The sequence below is a fragment of the Scomber scombrus genome, chromosome 14, assembly GCF_963691925.1.
Source record: "Scomber scombrus chromosome 14, fScoSco1.1, whole genome shotgun sequence".
NCBI lineage: Eukaryota > Metazoa > Chordata > Actinopteri > Scombriformes > Scombridae > Scomber > Scomber scombrus.
This window is the reverse complement of record NC_084983.1, coordinates 5,663,107-5,688,571: the sequence shown is the minus strand read 5'-3', so window position 1 is coordinate 5,688,571 and position 25,465 is coordinate 5,663,107. Positions and strand designations below refer to the sequence as shown.

Here is a 25,465-nt window from a genome sequence, read left to right as displayed (position 1 = left end):
CACAATCCTTGATTCCCTGTGAGCCTAACATAAAGCTTAGACTTTTCAGCAGTCCTCGCCATTTTACGATATGTGTTATGACATGGCGAAAGGCATTTCCGAAAAAATCGGCTAGGCCATAAACAAGTCTGTTTACTTAGTGTGCTGCAGGCTGGAGCATCTGCAGACTAATTCCATGCCTGATATGTCATGATTCATTAAAGTTGGGCACGATACGACAGGAATAAATCCCCGTTTTTGTTACCTTCGCCGGCATCTTGACTTGAACACACCTGGAAGTGCACCCTACTGAGTGCACTCCTCTTGTTCAAGAAATGTAATCATTAATCACACAGTTTAGGTTACAAGCTTGGCAAAAGTGTCAGACACTAGTAAAAGAGCACTTACAACACATAATCATCTCATCTTGGGGCTTAATGGCTTGGCGGTGTAAGAAAACCCAGTATACTCAGCAGATGAGACTGAAGCCACCCCCTAATAAAACATCCATCTTGCATTATGTGGAATGGGAAGAACCTTCTGTACAGTGTGCAGCACCTTTTTTTGGAGAATAGCTCATTGACTAAATGCACTGTTGAACTTGCTGAGTGAACATGTTGCAAATGCTCTCTCTCTCTCTTTCTCTCCCCCCTTCTGTCTCTCTCTCTTTATCTTGCAGGAGGGAGAGTTTGCTGACCTTGGTTAAGAAGAGTGGGTTCCTGGAGAAGAAAGATGTGGCGTCACCTGCTCAGCTCACCATGGCGGGACACGGTCACTGAGCAGACATTTGCTTTAACCTGAAAACCAACTCGTCTGGCTGAATTGACAGCTTGGTGGTAACGTGTTTAATAGATCGTTTTACACCTCTGTCGTGGGATTTGATGGACTGCATTTTGGGATCTTTGTTCAGAACCTAGCTTGGTTCAGCGACTGTGGTTTTGCGTTTGCTGTAAAAGGCGTCATCTATTGGATATTACATGGTTACCTTGGATCTAAAATATTAATACACTTGGATATTGTGGAAAATTCTCTGTGGGGGTTTTGACACAAGTGGAGGTCGAGAAGCGTCAGTTTCTGGCCCTTGAAGAGTTTGATTCTCTGTGAAAGGAGGGTTTATCTGGATGTTTCCTATGAAGGACATGGATGGCCCTCGATCTAGTGGCCTCCACAAGAAAAGGAAGTCGAGGTCAGAAAGAAATCGTGGGAGAAAATCAAATGGGATAAGGAACAACCGCGTTAAGGGCTCCGTGTTTCGCTTCTCCTCCGACTCGGAGCGAGAGGGCGACAGGGAGCCCTCCTCATCCCGTCCCAGACCCCCACGCAGGAAGCGCAAGGAGTCTACTTTTGCTGAGGAGGACATCATCGACGGCTTTTCCATCACGGGATTCGTGACCCTGGAGGCTCTAGAGGTGAGTGCTGAACCACAAGGGGTAGCCCTTTCAACCCTCTCCAGCTTTGTGTGTGTTGTGCTTCTTCCATGAAAATCCGGTCGAAAATCTCTTTACGCTGCCTAAAGATGTTTATTATTGTGTGCGGCTCAGTGTTTTGGCCCCTCTCTGCATATTTGGCTGTCGTGTGAGTCGGAGTTCAACAGATGTAGCTTTAAATGTAGCTCTGCAGCCAGAGATTACTATCTGTGTCACTGAGAAGCTGTTGTTGTTGTGTGCACTGCTCTGGATTTGTTTTCACAGGAGTTTTCCCTGCAAAGCCTTATACCAGATGAAGTGTGTTCAGTTATGGCTGTAGTGGCTATTGCGCCTTTGTACACTTCAGAGTGAAAAAGCTATTTGATCCATGTTACAACAGTTTATTCAGAGTGGGAGTAATTTATTGTGCACTGGCTATCCATTTTCCTTGGAATGCAAACTGGGCACAGGCTGCCTTCCAACAATATAGTTCTGAATTATGACTAACACCAGCAAGCCAATCATATATATATGTAGCACAATAAACAGCCATATATTTCTGTAATGGTAACTGGTACGTAGTTGACAAATTCAATGAAGACTTAGTGAGGTGTTGTTGCATCACAAGCCTCAAGCAGAGTTTAAGTGCTCCTTGGCATAGATTCTCAAATTGTGTGAAACGCTACTCGAGGGATAGACTTTATTAAAGATATTCCACATTAATGGTTCCTGTACAAAGAATCTAATCTTTCGCCCCATTCTTCTAAGCAGACAGTGTTCAAATGTTAAAGTTTCTGGGGGGCCCACTGGACAATCTTTATCTTCAGTTACTTCCACAAATGTTGTGTTGGGTTCAAGTTCGGTGATTGACTGAGCCATTCCAACACCTTTATTTTCTTGAACCAGCTGAGAGTCTCCTTCGCAGTATGTTTTGTCCTGGGGAGGGTCCACAGAGTCTCATCCTAATTTTGTTGGTGGATGGCAACAGATTCTTCTCCCTATAGATAGCTCCATCCATCTTCCCTTCATCGATTGGGATTCTGTTAGTATCATGAGAACAGAAACAGCCCCATTCTATAATGTTTCCACCTCCGAACTTCACTGTAGGTATGGCAATTAGGGTAGGAGTTATGGTATGTAGTATTATTGCCAAAAATTTCAGTTTTTGTCTCATCTGACCAACACCACATTCTTCCAGTGATCCACAGGCTTCTCCAAATGCTGTGTGGCAAACTTCAAATGAGCTACTACATGCCTTTGCATCAGTAATGGAGTCTTGAATGGAGATTGTAGAGTTGGAGTGCATCACCTACTGTTTTCTCTTTGACGGTTGTACTTGCTTCTACAAGGTCTTTCTGGTCTTATTGTGTAGTTTGTAGATCTTGAGCCACTCTTCTGACTAATTATCTTCCTGTCTGTTCAGTAATCATTTGAGGAGCTCCTGTGTGGGGCTGGTTGACGGTGGAGTGATGCTTTTTCCACTTGTGGATAATGGCCCCAGTGGTGCTCTTTGCCTCTAGCCATCATGAGATGATTCTAGCATGACAACTTGATAACATTTGATTCATTCACAGATGCCTAACCCTTTTTTAAAAAGGTGGACGTACTAATAACCACATGCACTAACCCAGCTAATTATAATTAGCACAGGTAAGGGGACACATTAGTGGAATCATGTGGTTCACTGCTTTTTCTTACTTTAAATTTAATTATTATTTTTTTCCCTGTGTCATTTCAATTCAGTGCACATAACTTTTTTATTGATTAGAATGTTATGATTTATTTAACTGTGTTGCTTTATTGAGTTAATACCAACGTCTGGTCTTAATTTCATTATAATAGCTTCACTGGAAATATGTTCATTGAAAGAGATGTTGACCTTTTGAGTTATTATTTCCCCCACTGTGTTTAGATTTGTGTTAGCTTTTCAGCTGTCTATGTATGTCAGTGTAATCTGTTAGAATTTGTCCCCAGATCATAATTTTGCAAACATTTTATAACTTAAATTGTGTTAGGATAGATCCTGATCTTATTTCAGCCTGATGTGAAAATAGTTTGTCTTCACAAGGTCGGACTCTGCAGTTTCCTGGGATAACACAGTTTGACTTGCACTTTCTAATATATGCAGTGTGATAAGATTCCTTTGTTCGGCGGTGTGACCCATCTCAGGGAGAGTTCTGCTGCATTTGTCTTCACTGTATCGCTCTGTTAGACAGATCAACACTTTTTACAGCTCAAGGGTGTTTTACTGTCATGTTTTTTCTTATTTTTACTTTTCTTAGAATTACTGTATTTAGCAGCCATGGACTTTTGTGCCTGCATGTTCTTTCTCTGTCTCCTCGTTTTGTTTGACCTTCTTTCCGTTGTTCTTTCCATTCATGTTGTCTGCTTCCATCTTTTAAAGTGATGCTATTCAGTTTGAGTATCGACATGGCAACTTTGTAGTCAATGTGGAACATTTTAAAGTGAGTAGTGCTCGAGTTTGCAAGGCCAGTGTGCAATAAATACAGTAAAAAAGGTGCCTTTCAGCTTGAACTTGAATAACTATTGTTTTTCACTAATTTTTAATAATTCTAACATCTAAGTTTCATTATCAGAATCTCTACAGTTTAAATCAGACTGACCTCTCATGAGAGCCACATATAAGCAATGATGTGTCCTTAGTACTTGACTCAAATAGTTTCCTGTTGGCATGAAAAGTTGTAGTAATCTTTTTCTATGACTCTGATATTACATTTTATAAAGGTTAGCACTCCCCTCCTACAATCCCCAGATACTGAGTCAGTATGCTAGTCTGTTAATATTTCTGGGCTCTTTATCAAAAACAATTTGATGCCTAACATTCAACACATTAAAATCAAAGTGGAAGTGATACTGTAGTTTTAGAAACCCTGATACGTTTATGGCCATTATGTATATTATATGTACATTAGTCGAGATGATTTTGACTTCTTTTTTTTTTTTTTTTTACCAATACAATATTGTCTCAGCCTCTGACTGCAGTCTACTGAATGAAAAACAGACTAATAAACCAACATATATTGCAGTATCAAATTGAATTAATATCAAATCAGTGATTTAGAAGGCATTTTATACAAACCAGTTTTGTGACTGTGGTTTACTGAGTAATAAAAACGTGCAGAGTAAGAGCAGGAGAAAACCAAATGAAGCTGTGTGTTTGTGTGTGAGCGCAAACCCCCCCCCCCCCCCCCCCCCCCCCCCCCCCCCCACACACACACACACACACACACACACACACACACACACACAGGCGTGGCTCTGTGAGAATTTGACATAACTTATTAATGCAGTATCATCTCCCAGCGAAGTGAAAGGAGATGGCAATATTGAATTGCAATACTTCTTACAGTGGTTTGAGAGCTCTTTAAATATAGCAGTTTGTCGCACTGCATCCCAAATGTAATGACAGCATTAATAACAGAGGCTGTGCTGGGGATCGTGTTTCTGGACTGGTCCACAAAGCTCCTTCCAAAGGCCTAATGATATGTTGTAGTGCACAGGGCCTTATGCCTCACTTCAGACTTTTTCTGTCCAGATTTATGCGGTTTCAAGGTCAAAACTGTCACGTATGCTTCATCAGTCTTTGCATCCTGAACATATTTTAGATGAAGCATGAAGAGAGCAGCATCTGTTTATGAAGTTCAAAACTGGCTTTTCTTTTAGTTTTAGATGCAAAAAAAGTGAGATTGCAGGGAAAGACCCCAACCCAGCGACTACCTCTGAAGTACCCCTGAGTAAGGCACTTGACCCCTAGTCGGTCACAAGCCAATAACAGACATATTTTACTTGGATAAGTCTCTAGTGTGACTGTGTTAAAGTTAATGACTGAGGGTGAACCAGGCAATTTCTCCTCCAGATAAAAATCAGTAAGATTTGCCAGGTGAAATAAGAAACACAGATTAAATGCCCCCAAAGGACTATTGGAAAGGCAGCCTTGTTGTTTTTCTTTCTCTAATGACTCAAAGATGACCATTTACTTGAGGAGACCTTTAAATAGATAAATCCCAGATCAGAAAAGTTCCTCAAATTTGCACATAAAGCCATCTTATTAGATTTTTTTAGGCAATATGTTTCTTTTTTCCTCTTTCTCTTTAATCTTTAATAATTGATGTGACTTGTTAGAGCTGTTCTTGCATTTCACTGCCTCCATAGCTTTGCTCCAAATTGTGTTAAATAATTGGGTTTAGTGTTTATCCAATGCTTTCCGGTATCATTTTGTAGATTTTCATGACAATCCCTCACTGTCACATGTAATATTTGGACAATATTTCAATATTCTCTTGCTAAGTACTCCTGATTCTCAACTGATGTCTTAATGTCTCCATCTTTTCCTTTTGCTATTCTCCAACGCCTTCTTTGCTATTATGAGCTGTGTTATTAATTCTTTGATTGTCCCACACAATGTTTAAAAGACTCTGTGGAGCTGTGCACAAGCATATCACAGCACCAGTGGCTCTTTTTTCTGTCTGGGTAAAGTTAAATTCTGATGAGGTCAGAACCCCGGAGGTATATGCTAGTGCTCTCCATCTGTCACCACAGTGCTGGATCAACACTGCTCCTAGGCCCTGCTTTTCATGTACATGTTGATATCTTAGCTTTGCATTTCTCTTTTTGCAATCTCGGCGCTGAGGCCTCTGCGATGAGGCTCTTGAAATACTCAAGTCGCTTTTGGTGGAAGTTATGAAATATATTGTTTGGATTACTGGTGGTGTTTTGGGATGAACTGGTTGGCTTAAGTAGTTGAATTAAAAGTCTTTTTTGGGGGTAAAAACCTTGACCATCAGCTGGTGGTAGCTAGTGAGGAAGCATATTTGTGTTTCTTATTTACGGTCTTCTGACCAGCCTTACTAGAGATGCTGAAATGCTTCTAAAATCCACAGAGTGTATGTTTCAAGGAGCTCCTTGTAAAAATGAGTAGAACTCATTTAGGCTATTCATACTTGGATGAAGTTGAATTGAAAGTGTGAACACAAAGCAAGGCTACAGAACAGCTGCTTTAGCTTGTCTTTTCTTCATATCTAGGAGGATTAATGCTTGGGCAGATTCTTGAATAGGTCATAGTATTAAGTGCAAGAGATAGCCAAGGTCGAAAGTATTTCCACATTCTTTTGAGCGGAGGCACTCACTGACTAGTTCCATGCCTTCAAGTTTTCTCTCGGTGCATTTGCAGTTCAAGGAATGTTGATTGAATGCATTGATAAACAGATACTTATGATGATCTTATTAGTGTAATAGTGCAGTAGATGTATCTTGCAATATCCAACACACCATTGACTATTTGCTTGCTGTGGTTTCTGTTTGATATTTTATTATTTACTGTCATGTCTCACAGAGCTCATTTTCTCAAAACTAGACTATTTCACTCTAAATGGAGCAAGAAATTACAAAGCAGTATTGAGCAGTGAAGTAAACAGAAGCAGCTGACCCTCTGAAGGAGCTGGTTTGGAGACACTTTTTATTGAGAAAAGCCTGAGCAATAACCTATTAACAGCACTTCAAGAAATGACTAAATTATTGAGTGCCATCCCCTCTAAAACATTGTTGCTCTGTTGCCATAGTTAGCTCACCGTTCCATTTTTTCCCTGTAATTAGTAGTGTCTAATGTCTGTATGTTTGTGACACACACACACACACACACACACACACACACACACACACACACACACACACACACACACACACACACGCACACACACACAAACACACACACACATACACATACACACACGTTGAGATAAATTCTCATGTCCTTCATCTCAGTATCTAATCCAGCCGGGATCAGGCTCCCTTCCAATCACACCTTGTACTTTTTCCAACCTTCCCTTCACTGTTGTTCAGCGTCGTGCCCGAAGGCTAAACAACACCTCATCTTCTTGCTCAGCAGGTTAACAGCAGTCTATTACATGATTGACTGCCTGTGATAATACGGCAAACGGCACAAAAGCCGTATTGTGTACATTAGTACGTTTGCAGTCTCTCGTTTTTCTCCTCATCTCACATTTAAAGTTCCGGAAAGACTTCTTAATTCACAATGTCCCACAGAGCTCCTGCAGTTTTTGTTGTTCCTCTAAATAATTTTCCTCTCTAACTTAATTTGTTACACGCCATAAAAAAACAGAAGACAGCGGATTCACCTAATGCACAAATTGCATACAGAATGGCACTGGGCACATAACTGCATAACAGCACATATGGCAATACAGAGAGAGCAGTCTCGCATTAGGATGGACACACAGAGCTGACACAAGCAGTTTAGAGCTTGCAGTGTAGAATAACTCCTTTCATTACAAATAAAGAACATCAACAAAGAACAAAATAGTAGTTGTCACTTAATTGATAAGACATCTTTAATTTGTGGAAACATTTAGTAGTTTATGTTAGTCATGTGATTGTAGGTCAGTACTCACTTAGTGGTAGAATTTTAGGATAATTTAGGTAGTAACTTTGTAGGACATCCACAGATCAGACTGTTTCAGTTCTGATACTGATACCTGGTCTTTGGTTGTTGGCCCATAGCTACTGAGTACAGATCCAGTACCAGTGTATGATGATGAATACCTCACTGTGTCAGAGAGACTAGGATCAATATTTTATGTAAGGCTACATCAGACTTGACATTGCTCGCCTAATGTTGTAAAACAAAATGTAAGAAATATGTTTATTTGTTTTAAAATGTTATAATATAATCATGAATTTACGAGTGAGTGATTCAAGTCACTTGTTCTCAGGGATACACTCACTCACAGAATGATTCAGGTCATTTGTTGGCAAGAGGAATGGGGTGTGTTCAAGAAAATATACAGCTGATTCTGGTTGCTAACATTTAACTGCAACATTGCTCTCAGACTGCAGTCCAGATATGACATCATCTAGATTGATATATGCACAGGCGAACATGTGTGTGTGTCTGCGCACACACATTACTGTTTTGAAAAGAGGACAGTTATAAGGATACACCAACTGGAGTGTGTATGTGTGTGTGTGGCGCTACTAATCTGTTTTAAATAAACAAAATATGTAAACAATATGGGATTTTCTAGATTGAGTCAAGTGAACCTACCCAGAGGTGGTGTTGACCAACACTGCAGGTTCTCTGTCATAAGCACAGAAACCTGAACAAATCCAACGTTATAAGACAACTGACAGTCACAGTCACAGACTGCATATTGTTTTACTGGAAAGCTCATCAGTGCAGGAGTGATGGTGATTTGACTGAGAGAGGAAAGTAATCCTGGAAAGAAAAAAGCATGCAGCTCACAGCAATTGAGCCTGAGGAGCAGAGCTTAGCTAACTGCCAGCTATTGCTAAATAATCAAATGGAAACCTGACTTTTATAAGTGGCTTGCTTTGACATAACCACCATAGTTATAAAGTAGATAGTCAAGGGGGATATTGTTCAATTTCTGTGTTGCATTAGATAGAATTAGCAGAGGTGTTTTGCTGTTACATTTTAAGACACACACGGCTGGTTTTCTCTGAGTAAGATTAGCTACAATAGCCCATCTTATTAAGGCTACAAGGGCTCCTCAGGCCAGCTGCCATTTACTAAAGATAGCGTCCAAAACAACTTCACATAGTATTATAAGTTGGCGTACACGTTGTACTGTCTATTAAGCCTTGTGCTTCATATTGCTGAAACAATAGCAGCAAGCGGGCTCCAGTAGAAGAAAAGCTTATTCTGTATATTATATATATATATATATATATATTCTGTATTCTAGATAATACATTGAGTTTGGCACAATTGTCAACCACACCCAATCCAGCTATTTGAGTCATTATCAGACTGGTGAACTCACATAACTTAGTATCTCAGCTGATAGTTGTGGGTTTGGTTGCTAGGTTGGTTTGTTTGTTGAGCTGTATGTCCAACACTTTGGTCCAGAGCAGGATGTCGTACAATGAGCAGCCAGATTATAGTGTGTATGTGGACGTCTGTGGTCCCAAAGAGGATAATTCCTATATTTTTTGTTGCCCTTTTTTGTTAAAATGATACAACCCAGCAAATGTAAAGCTTCAAGAAAGACAAGCATTGTCTTAAGCAGTAGATTGGAGTTTCTGTCAGTCTTTTGTGCTTGATTAGTTTTGTGTAAGCAAGAGATATACAATTACTAAAATTACTAAGTGTCTGTTTCCCCTGGAGAAGCAAGTACCAGAAACAAATTCCTCCTTTTGCAGCCTAGCTACGAGGGGGAAAAAAATACCAAAAAATAAGAGCTAAACTTGTTTTTGGCTGTTGGAATACATATTGCATCAGGTTGCACTCTCGCACTGGATTTGTCATGTCATGCCCAACTGCACCAAACAGAATACTACTAGCCGCCGACCACCAGAGAGCGAGGAGATAGTCAATCGATTACAAAGAGCTTTAATGCCTTTCACTGCAGGCTTCACATCACACTGACAAAAAGTCCATAAGAGGGGGTTTATGTATAAAGCATGTGTCTGCTGGAGGAGAAATGTTTTCATAAGAGCTGTGGAAATCCTCCGCCTGTGCTTTTCCTGCCATTTACATTTCATTTCAGCACCACCAACGTGTCATGAGGACCTTGTTGGTTCCAATTAAGCACCAATTTCTATTTATGGTTTCTGCTGTGCCCATCAGTCATTTAATTTTAGGCACCAGCTTCACAGCCATCTGTCACACCCACAACGGCCTCTGAGATGTGACACATTCAAGCCGGGGCGCCGCAAAGCATCGTAGCTCACAGATTAAGTTGAGTCGTGTGTGTGTGTGTGTGTGTGTGTGTGTGTGTGTGTGTGTGTGTTGATGGAGGTGGTATGAAGTGAGGAGTTCAATAAAATGATAATGGCCTCATTGATAAGTTGTCAGACCTTCTAATAACAAATAATATCCAGCTAATTAATGGCTATTGACATTTAAAGTGCAGCAGGAGTTAAGGGACAGGTCCGCGGCCCTTAGCTGAGAGGATCAACTGCAGTAATTATGTCAACAAAGGGTATTCCTCTCATACGGCCAAAATGAAGATGATGAATTGCAGTTTAACAGTCTGGCATTTTTTCCCTCTCCTCGTATGCCGTTCGTGGGATGGTGCTGTCGGCCTGCCAACATTTCAAAAAAACAATTGATTTTCTCTGGCTCAGCCCTCAGAAGTCTGCCTGGAGGAGGACTTGGAAGCGCAAGCAGAAAAGAACACATTGATTGCTACTTCATTGTAAGAAGGAGGCTAATGTGAAATCAAATGTATTGACAGCTTGTTTCCAAAAGAAGAGGAAGGGGGGAAAAATTACATTTCAAACAATTAAGAGACATAAGTATCAAGCCAGGTTTTCTTCAAGCTTTGTTCTGGAGAAAATGCAGGTTGATGAACAAGGACACCTTGTGCCAAGCTCTGCCTTGACAGATATTTCTGTCTAGTGAATAATACCACTTTTTTTCCCCAGCCCTTTTTAATTAATTTTCCCACCTTCCACACATGTATTTATTCCAGCCTCTCTTGGCAGTAATGGCAGATATTCATTTAGCCACAATTTTGGAAGTGTCAGAGAGTGATGCATGGTATGCATTAATGTGCTGTGACAGCCCAGTGAGTGACATGTTAATGAAAGAAGCTGTCAGCTCTGGATGTTAAAGAGCCTTCCAAATTAGGTAATCTCACTCAGATAGTAAGTTATTTGCTATTTCTAGATGGATTCTGCTATTTTCTACTATTTTAGTGAACACTCGCATGTTTGTATTAACATTTAGATACTGATCAGATTGCGTTCTCATTCCTTTGTGAGTGCGCAGTCATTTTAGAAGATGAGTAGGTCTTTCATTTGGACATAAAGTGAGCCAGGGCTCTGTTTAAAGCCTCATTGATCTCTTCCCAGTGTACATTCAGTATCTCGGCTGTGTAATCGACCACTCAGACAGCCAGTTTATTGTGGCGCTGATGGGGGACCTTTTTATTTTTTGCCACAGATGCAGATTCATTTGTAAAACTTAGCGTCTGCATTGCGGAGCCACGCTACATGCTTTACAACACAAGCGTTATCTTTCCCTGCAGGTTTGTTTTTTTATTCCTGCCTCAGTTGACAACCTTTCCATCTGTTACTAACATGTGTCCTAGTTGATTGGACTGTAAAGCGCATGGAGCAACAGGCCATAAAATCCAGGTGTAAATTGGCCCAAGACACATTTTTAGAGCTGATCGCCTAAAGCAGGATGTGCTAACAGATATATTTAGTCAGATGTGTAGCAACAGGGGAAATATTTGCATTAAACATTATATCTGAAGGAGGAGAGTAAAGGAAGGAAGCAGTCTGATTTCACTATACAGCCTATATCTAACAGCTGTTTTTATTTACGTGTTTAAATGTAACCTAGCTACACCGTATATACACACACACCTCAGATATAACATACAAATTGATTGATGTCATGGTGCGTGGTTCCGCTCCTAAGGTTTGAGTCACGTGCTCGACACCGACACCCTCATCTGACTCTCTGAGGTGAAAAACTACCACCAGTGTATTTGTATGAACTACTGAGGTAAAACAAATAGCTTGGCAGCAGGGGAAATGTGCAACAAGCAGCGTCAGTGTTTGGAGTTGACATACAGGCAGAAGGAATGGGACTATGGGATGTTAGAGCAAGGTGTAGGCATGATCAGCCTCTACACACATTTCCTGCTATCTCTATGAACACATTTTACAATGGTTTCCTCACTTATTTTAGCTGTATTATTGTAGCTACAGCAAATCTGCCGTAGGATGTGCTGAGAATATGGATAACATGTTTCTGCAATACTGAATTTAAGAATAGATTCAGACAGTCCATGTCTGAGGAGATTGATCTCAAGTATATCAAAATATGTTACTCTGTCCATCTTAAAACATAGTTTCTGTTAGTAGGGCGTTGGTGGTGAAGGAATTTCCCTTGAGGTGATTCAGTGATTCAATATGTGATATAAGTGGCTTCTTTTTTTATGTGTCGACCGAGCAGCAGCATTTAATAAACACTGAAAACACTTTAAATCGTGTTGTGGCAGGAAATAATGTTTACCTACAGCCCTTTAAAAGCTGGATTTGCTTTTATATTATATGATTGGTGGCAAAACTATTTTACCTCGCATGTTAAATAGCTGTGTGGTGACCCGGGAGAGTGTAAACATATAACCGAGACAAAATATTCTCACAGATGTATTTTTAACTACTGAGCATCAGCAGTGACCACCAGTCAGCTCAACCAAAGCCCAGCTTAAGGGTTAGGGTCCAGGTTAGCTTGTTAGCCTGCCTACTAGCTGTGGGAGGCTTGTGTGAAGCTCTGTGGAGCCCAATGAGCAAAAACTAAGTATGTGAGATGCTGTGTGTGGCTGGCAGGATCCTGTGGAGCTGCTTAACATCCAATACACATGCACTGAAATTTTAAAACAAGAAGAGCATAACCCTTTAAAAAAAGAAAAGAACACAGGAACACAGTATGGTTTTTGCAGTTGCTTGCCATCAACTGCAGTTAACTTGTCTATAGCACAGTATTGCAATATTGCAGTTATTATGCAAGCCTACCTGTCTACTCACAGCTTCTTTTAAAAAAAACTGCATTGACACCTAGAGAATAGAGTTTTAAATGTCTCAGTGCAGGAGATAATTCCTCCCAGGCCAACAGAGAAATATTTGTTTACAAGCAGTGTTTTCAAAGACTGAATGCTGCTGTTTCTGAGATTTATGAATGACAGCCAATAGCAATTTCCACACAAGTCTTCCAGCAGCTTATGTCTACATTAACAGCTAATCTTTGGCTAATGGCGCATCCAGAGTGGCTGAAGAACATTGGATTAATGGTTCCACCTCTTTAAGACCTAAGTCTCCCAGCCACTTGTTAATGTAGGAAACAGCTATGAAACAACATCAGCACGTATCCTTATCCAAGTATTAGCACAGAGGAAAATCACACCCTAAAATAATTGACTCGCCTGAGTTAAGAAAAATACATTTCCCCCAGTCTGTGTGCCACCAGCTCACTGAGCCCAAGCCATTTTCTTTTCCATTTCATCTTTGTCTTTATTCTGGCAGGTTCCAGTGACAGATGTGAGGGGGGGAAAAAAGATAAACGTTTGCGGAGGCTGATTGTAAAATGCCATCTCTGAAGTAGAGCCATGGCCGGAGTCACACTCTCTCTTTTGTGTGTAATGGCCCCCATGATGATGCATTTGGACAGATTTTTTTTTCTACTTGAGAGGAGACCCTTTTCATGCTTAACTGCACAGTGCATACTAATGGCCCCACAGTTACGAATGCGTCGGCGTGTGCGTGCGTGCGTGCGTGCGTGCGTGTGTGTCTTTGCACGGCGGGGCCTGTGGACTTACGGACAGAGCCCTGTTGAGATCTCTACCTGCAGCTTTGAACCTTTGATCCCCTCTCTCTCTCCTCTGATCCTTCTTTCAAACCGAGCTAACCCACTGCTGTTTCCATTTCCATCTGTTTTCATTCCTGCACTCTCAGATAAGCTTTGCTCAATAACTGTACCGCTTCATTTCTTTTTAACGCGAATTGTTTACACGAGCCAGAATGCCAAACTATAAATTCATAATCACATGCTTTTGCAATATTTAGAAAAACTGGAATATATCATAGTAGCTAATAACAAACTATTAGCTTTGCTCACATCACCTTGGACACCCCCCCCCCCCCCCCCCCCCCCCCCCCGCTTGGCTATGTAGCACAGGGATGCAGTTATCTTTTCCAGGTCAAATGATATTGAAATACTAATTAAAGTCTCCATAGCTGTGTCTCAGTATGATGTCACCCCCCCTCCCTGCCTTCGCCTGTGGAACTAACTGCTCTAGATGCTCAATAGGAGGGTTCATGTGGACTGAGAGGGCTTCAGATGAGAGTCACTCAGGTCCATTAGAAGGAGATTTGAGTTTCCTATGTTATGTACTCATTCAGCATCCACTGTGAAAATGGTTCTGGGCCATGCACTTCATGTTTGATCACTGATGGAAACATTTGGCTTATGGAAGCAGCATTTGATATTTTACCCAGTGGGAGTCATCTAGAACCAGTTTAATGCAGTCTTGTAGTTTTTAGCTTTCGGTTCTTGTAAACTTCAGAGCTCCTGGCTCAATAAGTTAGAGAGAGGAGGATTCCAGAGGGTGTTCTTTAATGAATTGACCTAGAATATGTTTAAAATAAATGCATGACAAAATATTGTTTTACTGTTCACTATAGAGCCCCATAAAGATGCTTCAGATCCCAGGTTTGAAACGGTACAATATGATTATAGAGTGATTACAGTGATTTTCAATGCACTCATGTACGCATGTGTGTGAAAGTATGTCGGCCATGCATATTGCCTGTAAAATGCATTTTCTATGATATAGCATGAAGGCACAGGCTATACCTAGTCTGAACATTTACATGGCTGGAATGTTAAGCATTAAAGTCAAGGCTTAGGAGGAAGAAGCGAGGATGACAGTAATACTGTATTTGAAAGGCATGAATCCTGTGACAAATGTTCTTCCTGGGAATTCCTGACAAGGTTTGGAGGAATAGTGAAGGCAGAGCTGCGAGTGCGTAGTGCGTGTCTGTCTGGAGCCGAGTGCTGCTGCTGCTGTGTGTTTATGTTGTATAAGTGGGAAAATGCTTGTAACATATGGTTTAGGCCTGCCATTCATTGCCTTGTTGTTTTGCATATAAGATAGTTGCTATTTATGCCATCACTAAGGACAAATCTGTACATGCTTTATGCATAATGCAACGCTGAATAATGCATTAACATGTGTATGTCTTACAGCTCGAGTTATGCTTTAAACTGATGTCTGTAGCAGAAGTAAATTATTACTTTGAGCCACAGAAACCGTACAAATATCAAAATGTTCAGCCAGGACATTTATGCTCTGACTTTTCTTCTTTCCAGCATATTCCAGTCATTTTATGTCATTTCTTTTAAATATTAAAATTCATGATGGAAAGTCAATGGGAAGAATGTTAGCAAGCTGAGATCTCAGAAACTAAAAGTGCTGAAGTATTTGTACTTCATGGACAGGTGTCCCATGTGGAAATACTTAACTTATTAAAACATGGGACCAATAACACCACATGTTTTACATTTTGGCTAATAACTCATGAACCCTGAGGCCTATCAAAACAGTATTTGCATAGTGTGTTCCTTGGATGATGCCAATTGGCCTGGAAAACATTTCTACCATTTTGAATTTTTTGGTAAACACTTTTCCCCCCCCTTTTTTTAAATTTTTTTTTTTTTACTTCTGTTGGTAAATATTTCATCTAATCTTAACCAAACTTGGTACACACCATATGTAGATGATCCTGAATAAAACTTGTGTGTGTTTATGGGTATCACAGTTTGTTGGTGATTGGTTACTCACTTTTTTTAAGGTGTGGTCTGATGCACCTAACGGGCAACAACTCTTCATTGTTAAATTGGATTGCAACCAAATTTAACATATATAAATGAGATGATGCCAATACCTGGACCTCCGTAAAGAAATAACAGAATGTTGGGCATGTGGAGGACTGACAGAGGACAAGTTAGAGTGATACAGGGATATGGATAAACAGGTTTCCATATTATATATTGAATATGATCAGGGATAAATCATAACAGGGACTAATGTGCATGTAAAGGTGCTAATTGAAAAGATGAATCCAAAACAGTCGCAACCATCCATATTTATGCATGCACAGATGTGTGTTGCTATGTGTTTGTGAGAGAAAATATGAAAGACAGACTACATAAGAAGGGTGGAAAATCTACATCATGTTGTGAGAGATAAAAACAAGTGTGTGTGTGTGTGTGTTTTTGTGCGCAAGTGTGTGCAGCAGGGACAGCTACGCTCCAGAAAGCCAGATGGATCCGGAGCTCTCTACCCCAAATGAAAACACGGGCCTGTATTGTTTTCTGTAAGCACTGTTGGGCTCATGTGCCTTCTGGTGTAGAGAAAAGCAAAAAGAAAGCAGGATCCCACAACATCACATCCACAAACTGCACATCTCAAGTAAAAATGCCACCATGGATTAATGTTTTGCCCAATGGCCAAAGTACACCGGGCACGGATGTGACACGTCTGTCACAGCATGGCTGCAGCAGAGCGTGTCCATTATAATCTACTGAAGCTGCTACACTGACCATCAGATCATCACGCTGATCATCTTTAGTTTTACATGGCTGGTCATTTTTTTTACACCACCCTTTAACAGGTGAAAACTACTTTGAGCTGTGTAAAAAGACAAGGCCAATCTGTTTGAAAATTATTCAAATAAAGACCTCAGTGTGCCAGACGCAATGTAGCAGTGCAGGCTTGATTTTTGTTTTGTTTTTTGTTTTTGTTTAGATTGCACATTAAAAGAAATCAATCAAAACAATGTACATCCATGATCCTGACGTTAAAATGATCTAGTTAATTAATTCAGTACCAGTTAATATAGCTTGTGCTTCCCAACCCTCCATAACTAACTGCATTTTCACTTGGATGGAGACAGTGTGGGTGTAGCAGGTAGAAAACTGCTCCGCCCGCCTACGTGACTTGTTGCATCCGTGCCTGGTGTATTTCAGCTGTAAGGAGGGGTTTACATATGATTTCATTATAACAACCACAGTCTTGTTTAGTGGTTTAATTTCCCACAAGTTGTCACCTTCCAGCTGCTTTGTTTACTCATTAGATTCTACAGCTCTGTGCATCTTTACATTGTTTATGTAGATGTAACTTTCACTGCTCTGATGTTTATTCTGCAGCTGTAACATTTGGTTGATAGAAGTTTAATCTGAAACTCTTTAAGCAGTTTTAAGAGACAATACTAAACATTCACTGGCTCCAGCTTCTGAGATATGAGTATTTACGCGTTTCCTCAGTGTTCTATCATATGAAGTTACTGTAAATATATTTGAGCTTTGGGTTGTTGATAAGACAAAACAAGCTATTGGAGCATGTCAACTTGGGCTTTGGGAGGTAGTAATGTGCCATTTTATAGACCAAAGAATTAATCAATGAATTATATGAGTGAAAGTAATTGTTAGTTGCAACCTTAGCTTATTACAAGCAAATGAATTGCTGCAACAAATGTACTGTAAATGTTACTGATGGTGTGGTGTGGGATTTTTAATAGTAATGATATTCTCACTGAAGCAACAGCAAAAAAAATTCTCATGAGCTCAGCTTTTCATCAGCTTCTAATGTTTAGATCATGAAATAATGCTCATTTGAAAATAACACGACAAGTAACATCACAAAAAACCTATCCAGCTCTTCATATGAGAGCATAATGAATGTTTATGTGAAAATATCCAATTTTGTTTGCTTGAGATAAACAAAATAAAAATGTTTAAACGGTATCACTATATTTGAAAGTTTCTTCAAAATCTAAACAGCAGAGGACTCATGTATAACTACATTTTAGCATAGTTAGGAATTAGCATGATTGTTATGAACAGGGTGCTACAGGCAAAAAATGGAAACGTTTATTCTCAACTAGATAAGCTCAGGCTAATTAGTAAATATGGCGGCCAGACTAATCAATGATATTTCCCAGACTGTGGGAATGTTTGATGAAGGCAGAGCATTCAATTCCAGCTGAATCTCAGGTGAAAGTTGTGCTTTAAGCAGCCAGCTCTTCTGCTCTTTCTTCTGCTGTATTGCTTCGGACACACTGTTAAGCCTAGCCTGAGCCTCTTGGCACTTCTCATTACAGCCGAGGCAGGTCGGGGTAGCGGGGCTATTGATGGACTGTCTATATGACCCCTCTGGGGCTCCAATGTATCACTCACCTAAACTTCCACACACTTCCATCTATATGGCTTCAGTCCCCCGGGCGCTGTGTTTTTATTAAACATGTGCAGGAGTTTTGTAAATGGGAGGTTTGCACTGAGACAAAAGGTGCTCTTATGTAAATGCCATCGTGGTCTTTTGTTTGTTCAGTGCATCCCAGGGTGTGCATGAAGCATACACACACACATGCACACACACACACAGTCACTAGCAAGGCAGGCTTTCAGGATGGATTTAGTTTTGCCAGCTAATAGCAGGGTATCAGCTGCACTGTACAAGCTGTGAGTGGAAGCAGCCTGTAGGCTATCCACACTGGCCTTATCACTCAGCAAGCAGAACCCATGATAAGGTATTATGTTTTCCACAATAGTCCGCTGTGTTTTTCCTCCTGTTTGTGCAGTTTCCTCGTAGTGCGCGTTCTAATAACCCAAGGCTGCCAATTACACAGACGGAGCGTGTTAGTGGCGCTTAAGCTTCTTTCGTCACATCCGCGGGCTTTAAAACGCCAGCAGTGATTCAGCAGTCTGAGTGACAGTGAGTGATTTTCCAGAAGCCTGGATGTCTCGGCCCGCGTTAGATTTCCACTCTGTGAATTTAAGAGCACGGTTATCCCGCGCCCTCTTCATTTATCTGCTCTGTGGGATCATTTCTGGTTGAACTCTAATCCCCCTCCCTCTATAATAATGCAGTGGTCTCCTCCATCATATCGATCTCTTTCATTCAGAGGTACGGAGAGAGCTTTGCCGGCATCTTGAAAGAAATCTAATGATGGAAGAAAAAAACTGAATATTGTAATTCCTTTCTCGTGCACTAGCTTGTGCATGTACATGCATTATTGGATTCCCTCTTATGAGTTTTTCCCCCCTCTGTATTATAAGATATGTAGGCACAGGACAGTCATAACATCCTGTGCGACTTTGAATAAAAGTGATTCATTCAGTATGTTTTTCATTTCACTCCAGACATTTAGTCGCTCCGTTGTTGTTTTCGCTCTTTTGTCTGTTTGAGTTTCAAGCTGTTAATGCTGCTCTGCCCATTTCAGTTCTGAGATGAAACAATCAGCGTAAGCTTTCTGTATGACAGGTTGCTGCTGAAGATTGGCTCGCAGGAATATGTTGTCACAGTTACTGCTGTTAGGCGAGGCAGCAAAACAATCAGCTGTGGAGAGACTCGCACAGATCAACCAGCAGTCTGTCATAGGTGTATTTTCTTTTTGTTTTTTACATACTGTAGCTTATTGCGTTCTTGGGTGATGAAAATACATTCATTACATTTCAAAATAGAATAACCTCACAGCAAGTCTGGCTTCTTTCTTGATGTATCAGATGGATTAGTCTTATAGGAAAAATGAGTAAATGGAGTTAACATTGATAGGGTGAATTAACACAGCTGGGGAATGCTATGATTATAACACATGTATCAGTGATGCCTCTACTTGGGCATGTCATTGCTTCTGGATTGTAAAATATTCTTCATGCTACCAGCTAGTTGAGAGCAGATTCAAATAAGTGATAATTACCCACTAGAATGAGTCATTACTGTTACTGTTCTTTTTTAAACACTGCAAAAAGGAAGAAGAAATGCATCTTGTCAGTAAAAAGGTTTTTCGTGTTCTTTTTTTCAGGCAGTCAGTAAACAGACAGAAGGTTGATTTGATGTTCCTCCATCTCACTGGTGATTTTTTCGCTGCCAGTCTTTTCCCACTTTCAACAAGAGACAAAGCATCAGTTAAATGGATCAATCCACTCAGTTGTTCCAACCCCTGTGTTGTTTTTAAGCTATTAATCCAAGACAGACAAGCAAACCTGCCTGCAGCCTCAAGGACATAATTTCTTGAGTCCTCGTCTTCACAATCTCTCGTCAAGTGGAAACTACAAATGCCTGTTTCTACTAAAGGACTGTACATAATTCACATCAGTGTGTCAGTCCTCATTATGAATACTTCCACCGTATGCCTCCTTGCAAACATCAGCCTCGCTTTATGTTAAATATTCTACATATTTTTTTTTTAAAAACCAAAAAAAACCCACAACATGTGCTTAATCTGTGTCCATGTAACCTCGTGTTCCCTGCCGAGTGGAAAGTGTTTGGTTCTGTGCCCTCGAGGCACTTGACATTAGATAAGTCAGCTGGCGCAGCTCCACATGCAGTGAAAGTGATTTACTGCTGGCTCCACGGCTTGTAACAGAAAAAAAAAACCTCACAGTAGAACACATATACAGTACAATGTTGGCATAAATGCACCATCGCTCATTACGTCTCCCATGGTCTGTACATTAGAGTACAGTGTCACAGTGGAGTGCTTTCTCTCTGTGGTTGGCCCAGTTCTCATTGCTGCACAAATGGCGTTGTAACTGCAGTACTGTGAACAGGGAGGAGGGGGAGGAGGAGGGATTGGGTTGGTGGTTGGGGCTCCCGCTTGTCAACAGCTCTTCGGTGTCTGCGGGGCCGCTGGCATCCCGACTCTCCCACAGGGCTCAGGCTTCAGCTGGACACTGGAGACTCATGCTGTCTATCTTTATGGCTGTCTGTCTCTCTCTTGCTGCCACAGCCGTCTCTCTTCCACGTCCTCTGAGCTGCCTCTACCCCAGAAAGTCTCTGGTGAAATGAAGCATTAATTGCCCCTGTGCAGATGGAGCATAATGCATAATGATATTGCTCTGCACACCAACCCACCACCAACACCCCCTTCACAATTCTCTCAAAGATTAGACAAACCAATATAGGCTGTTAGGCTAATATTAGGCTTTAAGATTACTTTGGAAAATAACATTTGGTTTCTTTAAGTATATACAATCTTTGGTCTGTTTCTGCACTTTTTCCATGTTCGCCACTAGAAACTGTCTAATACTGAGCAAGTCAAAGCAAAGAAATGGCTCTACCGCTTCAGTTCAGGCTTTAGCTGTGTTCTTGTGTGGCCAAACTGCAGGTCAGCCTACTGGTTCTTGGCAGATTGACCAGAATGTAAATTTCAAACCGGGCAAAAAGGAACCAGAGGAATGATTCAATCTAAAGGCTCTGGTTGGCTATGTCCATTCTCTGCTCTATTAGTTCCATTACTGATTAGAAAACTCCTCCTGCTGCTGCTGCTAATAAATTATTGAACATCTCTGTTTCCTGGTGTAAGTTTAACCTCAGGCAAGCATTGACAGATATTCAACCTATTGGATTTTTGTGCGATGGAAACTGAGAGAGTCATTATTGTAGATGTAGCAACCTGAGATGTATTAAACATTGCTATTATTGGAAAACTGACTTGATTTGGGGACAAACAGTGATTTTTCTTTGGCTTCCATAACAAATTTTATAATCTGAATTCTGTGCGCTGCATTACACTTGCACAACTGGCTTGTTTGTTGCTTTCATTGTTGACAGTTTAGAAATGTGTGTGCTTAATTTTGACCACAAATTGGGTAAGTCAGATATAAGAGGCATTAAAAAGCAAACAAATGATGAAATTTACTGTTGAAAATGAATTTAAAATAATTTGTAGTATCAGTAATCACTACCAGGATTAATCGGGTGTTAATATTTCTTTAATAAAAATTGCTATCTTTAGCATTTAATGGACTGTGAACATTTGGTGGATAGTCCCATCCAACAAGATAGTGATCTTAATTATTGTATTTACATCAAATAGTTATTACAGTTCCATTAGCTGTGCTGTTCATTACAAGTGATAAAGTGTGCAGAGTGTGTGGTGTGCTGCTGAATGCCAGCCAACAGTTTGGTTAAATAGCTCGCTTCAGAGCGGTCCAGCGAGAGGGAATATAGCTCCCCAGGACATGTCTAGAAATTTGTTAATGATATGCAGTGCAGAAAGAAACACACATACACCTACACATATTCACAGACTGCAAATACCCACATAGTGTATCGCATGCCAAGTAAACAGTTCAGAAATGAAAATGTAATTATGAGGGGACAAATGTGCTTCATTTTAAGCTCTTTTTCATACAGAGTAGACAGCAAGATTAAACAAGTAAGTAAGTCATGGCTTTGTCCTTTAATTTTAAGCCAGCACAGATCCAGAGCACTGATGATTCCGTTTTACTTCCAACATGAGTTGCATTTCTATTTGTGAAACAGTGATCAGGTTGTACGTGTTATGTGGGTAACCACAGATGAGTTTGACTCTGTTTAGGAAACAGTGAAGTCACAGGCTTTCAGTAAATGAAACCCCACATTGCTAATTCCATTAAAACCACTAATGATGCACAAATTGTGTCTCTTTTTAAGTTTATTGAGTTGTGTCATGTTTGATACCTTTTTAAACACTGATGAGACGGACATATAAAAGCTTTTATTTGGTGATCTAAACTGTTGACCTTAGATACAGCATGTGGCTTATAGTAGCTGTATTTGTTCTCTGACCAAACTCTGTTAAATGTTAAAGGTCATAACTCAAAGCAATAACTGACTTCTTAACACTTCACAGCTCCACAGATGGAGGTGGCTGATGATTCACAGTTTCCGTAGAAGAAAAAAGGATAAAATGAGTCAACTTAGGGTCTGTAATAATAATTATATCACTAAACTGAATGTTGTGTGTGTACTTATCATCCTTGTGGCATTTTGAGTTGTCTTCTTTAGGTGTAGACTACACTTTGCTCCAGCTTCCTCTGAGGCTCAGATACCAAATGAGCCTCCAGTCACCATTCTGCAGCTTCAGAGCTGTCATAACATCCATGCGACGGTAGGAATTTGGGGTTGTGAGCTGCGGCTACAGTCGCGGGGAGATTACAGCTGTAAAAGTCAACCGGGCTTGTCCAGAAGCTGTGTGTAGCTAGAGCGGGATGATTTGAAGCATTATATTGAAGTTTTATTACTCCGACCCACAGAAATCAGGACTTGACTTGAGTATTTGTCGAGCGAGGTTTTCCTTTCCTCCAGAGCGTTTTGCTGCGGCCACATCACACTTTTGGCTTGTGATTTCATCAAAGTGCTGGTGGAATGGTTTAGAGAAGTGTTAAGAAAACAATCTGGCAAAACCCTGTCTGAGTATAGCCATAATTACCGTGTCATTATTCTCTTTCCCTGCCGTCTGCAAGCCAGGGATATGTAATGATGTCTTTGGAGATGTTGTTAGAGACTGAAATAAACCAGAGAAAACACTCAGCAGGGTTCATTTTATCAGAGGGGAAGCCCAGTCTGGAAAGAAGTGTCAGAGGTCGTCCCCCCAAAATAGAGCTGTTTATTATCATCATAATTTAGGTTTTTAAAATATGATTTAGTATGAATCCTCAAATTTATAAATTGCGTGTTACCGTTGCCACGAAGACCGCCGCTTTCAAACCAGTGTTGTGTTTGGAGCATCCGAAAGGCTTGGCAGGATGAGCTGCACAGTAAGCAGTCATAATATTGTGGGTTTCATAGCTGGCTGAGGTTATGTGTGGTAGGCTATCTGCTCTCTCCTCTCTTTACTTTCTCCATTGCATCCAGTGCAGTTAAGCAAAAAAAAAAAAAAAAAAAAAAAGCCTTTAAAACACAAATGTGCCAGAATAAGTTTTTGACACCAGCCGTCCTCTCTAAATTTACCTCTGGAAAAACATTCCTGAAGTCAAAAGGCAGACACGGTTTCAAACGGAAGACCTTTTGTCTGCTTGGCAAGCTCGATAACAATCACACTATATGAACTAGCAGGCACCCTCCTCTTTGTCTGAAACGTAAGCCTCTCATCCCGCTGTCAGCTGAGACTAAGGTTTGTACTTTTGCATGCTGATTAAGACCGAGGGTGGTGCGCAAGTGTGTGTATGTTCGTGTGTGTGTGTGTGTGTGTGGAGGGAGATTGTAATTGGGTGAGAGTGTTAGCCAGATTGAAGGCCCCACTGAGCAATTAGTTCAGTAGCGAGTTGCACTGTTAGACAAGTTTCATTAGCCGTCAAGAAACTCAGCAAGTAAGATTAAAAAATCTGTTTTTATTAAAAGCAACAGTCAGTCATGAACTAAAGAGCACACAGTTTATCTAAAGCCCAGAGTAGTTACCGATGTTATCTTTGGAAATGTACAAATCAGGATCGTGGCAGATTGTGTTGATCCAGCACAAGAGCATCTTAGTGGAGATGTCAGGGAAGAAAAATGAGTTGTTATGAAATGAAACAGGCCGGGGCAGGGCACGTTTATTTGTATAACACCTTTCAACAAGGCAATTCAGAGTGCTTTACATACAACATACAAAGAGACACAATGCAGCATAGAAACCATTTAAAAGTTGTGAATTAAAGTACAGGTTAAAGCAGTTTAAACAAGAAAATAACAATTGAAATGCAGTATGAGGCATGAATACACAGCTCCAACTTTAAATCAATAAACGTCTGCAGCATAAAAACTGAATGGTGCTTCTGCATGTTAAGCTTTGACTCTGGGGACAGTAGTAATCAATACCAAAGAAATTAAACAGTGTGAAAAGAAGAAAGACAGTTACACCTCAGCCAGGCTGCAGACACACAAACATGCAAAGTGGAACAGATACAAGCTACACTTGTCTTATTCACCACAGTCAAGTCACTACAGCTCCCACATTTGTTCCCTTTTATGTTTTATTGAGACAATTTTTCAAAAAGTCTTGTTATTAATTGATGGGATGTGCTGTAGTCATTAACTCAAAGCAACAGCTTTCGTTTGATAGTTCATAAGCACAGCACAGTCTGTACAGTGTGTGAAACCACTGAGTGGCTGAGACCTTGGTGGACTGTCAGACGACACCAACAGAGTTAGATGTAGGAATGGAGATGGGTTCAGCTCACTGCTTAGACACCCCATCCAATACTCAATTTGTCTACGTTGGATGATGATATAAGTGTACTGATTTAGAAACCCCACAGGAGATTTTCTTTTGGGTGTTTACAATCACCCGTAGGTGCCTGAGCTCCAGAGCAACCACACAATCTGTCCATGCATGTACACGTTGGTGTGTTTGGTTGATATGAAATACAGTCGTGATATCTTGAGCTCTCCACCTAGATTGTAATAATCCATGTTCAGTCTTTTTATCCACTTTCAGCACCAGTGTCATACCCGATTACCTGGTTTTTATGTCATCAGCAGTTTTCATGGTATTTATTAGCAACTCATTCCAAGTGAATCAGTTAAGAAGGCTGGTGAATGTAGATATGTGACTGCACAGTTATTGTATGAAGTTCACAGGTAAGATGAATAAAGAATGAAGGTTAAGTTGGCTTTCAGCCACTGATATAGATGTATGAATTACAAGATGCTCAGAAAATCAATATGACCTCAACAACACTGAAGAACAGAGACTAAACTATAGGTCTGCTGGCTGCCTACAGCTCAACACAACCTCCACTCATTGCAGAGTGATCAGAT

General features: G+C 40.5%; 1 protein-coding gene across 1 annotated transcript in view; it reads left to right on the top strand.

Annotated features, from left to right (window-relative positions):
* Positions 1 to 1,100: 1,100 nt before the first annotated feature.
* Positions 1,101 to 25,465, top strand: part of auts2a (activator of transcription and developmental regulator AUTS2 a) — a 306,851-nt gene continuing 282,486 nt past the window's right edge. The window contains 1 exon segment of the mRNA XM_062432791.1: positions 1,101 to 1,388. Within this exon segment, the coding sequence (XP_062288775.1) occupies positions 1,101 to 1,388 (288 nt within the window).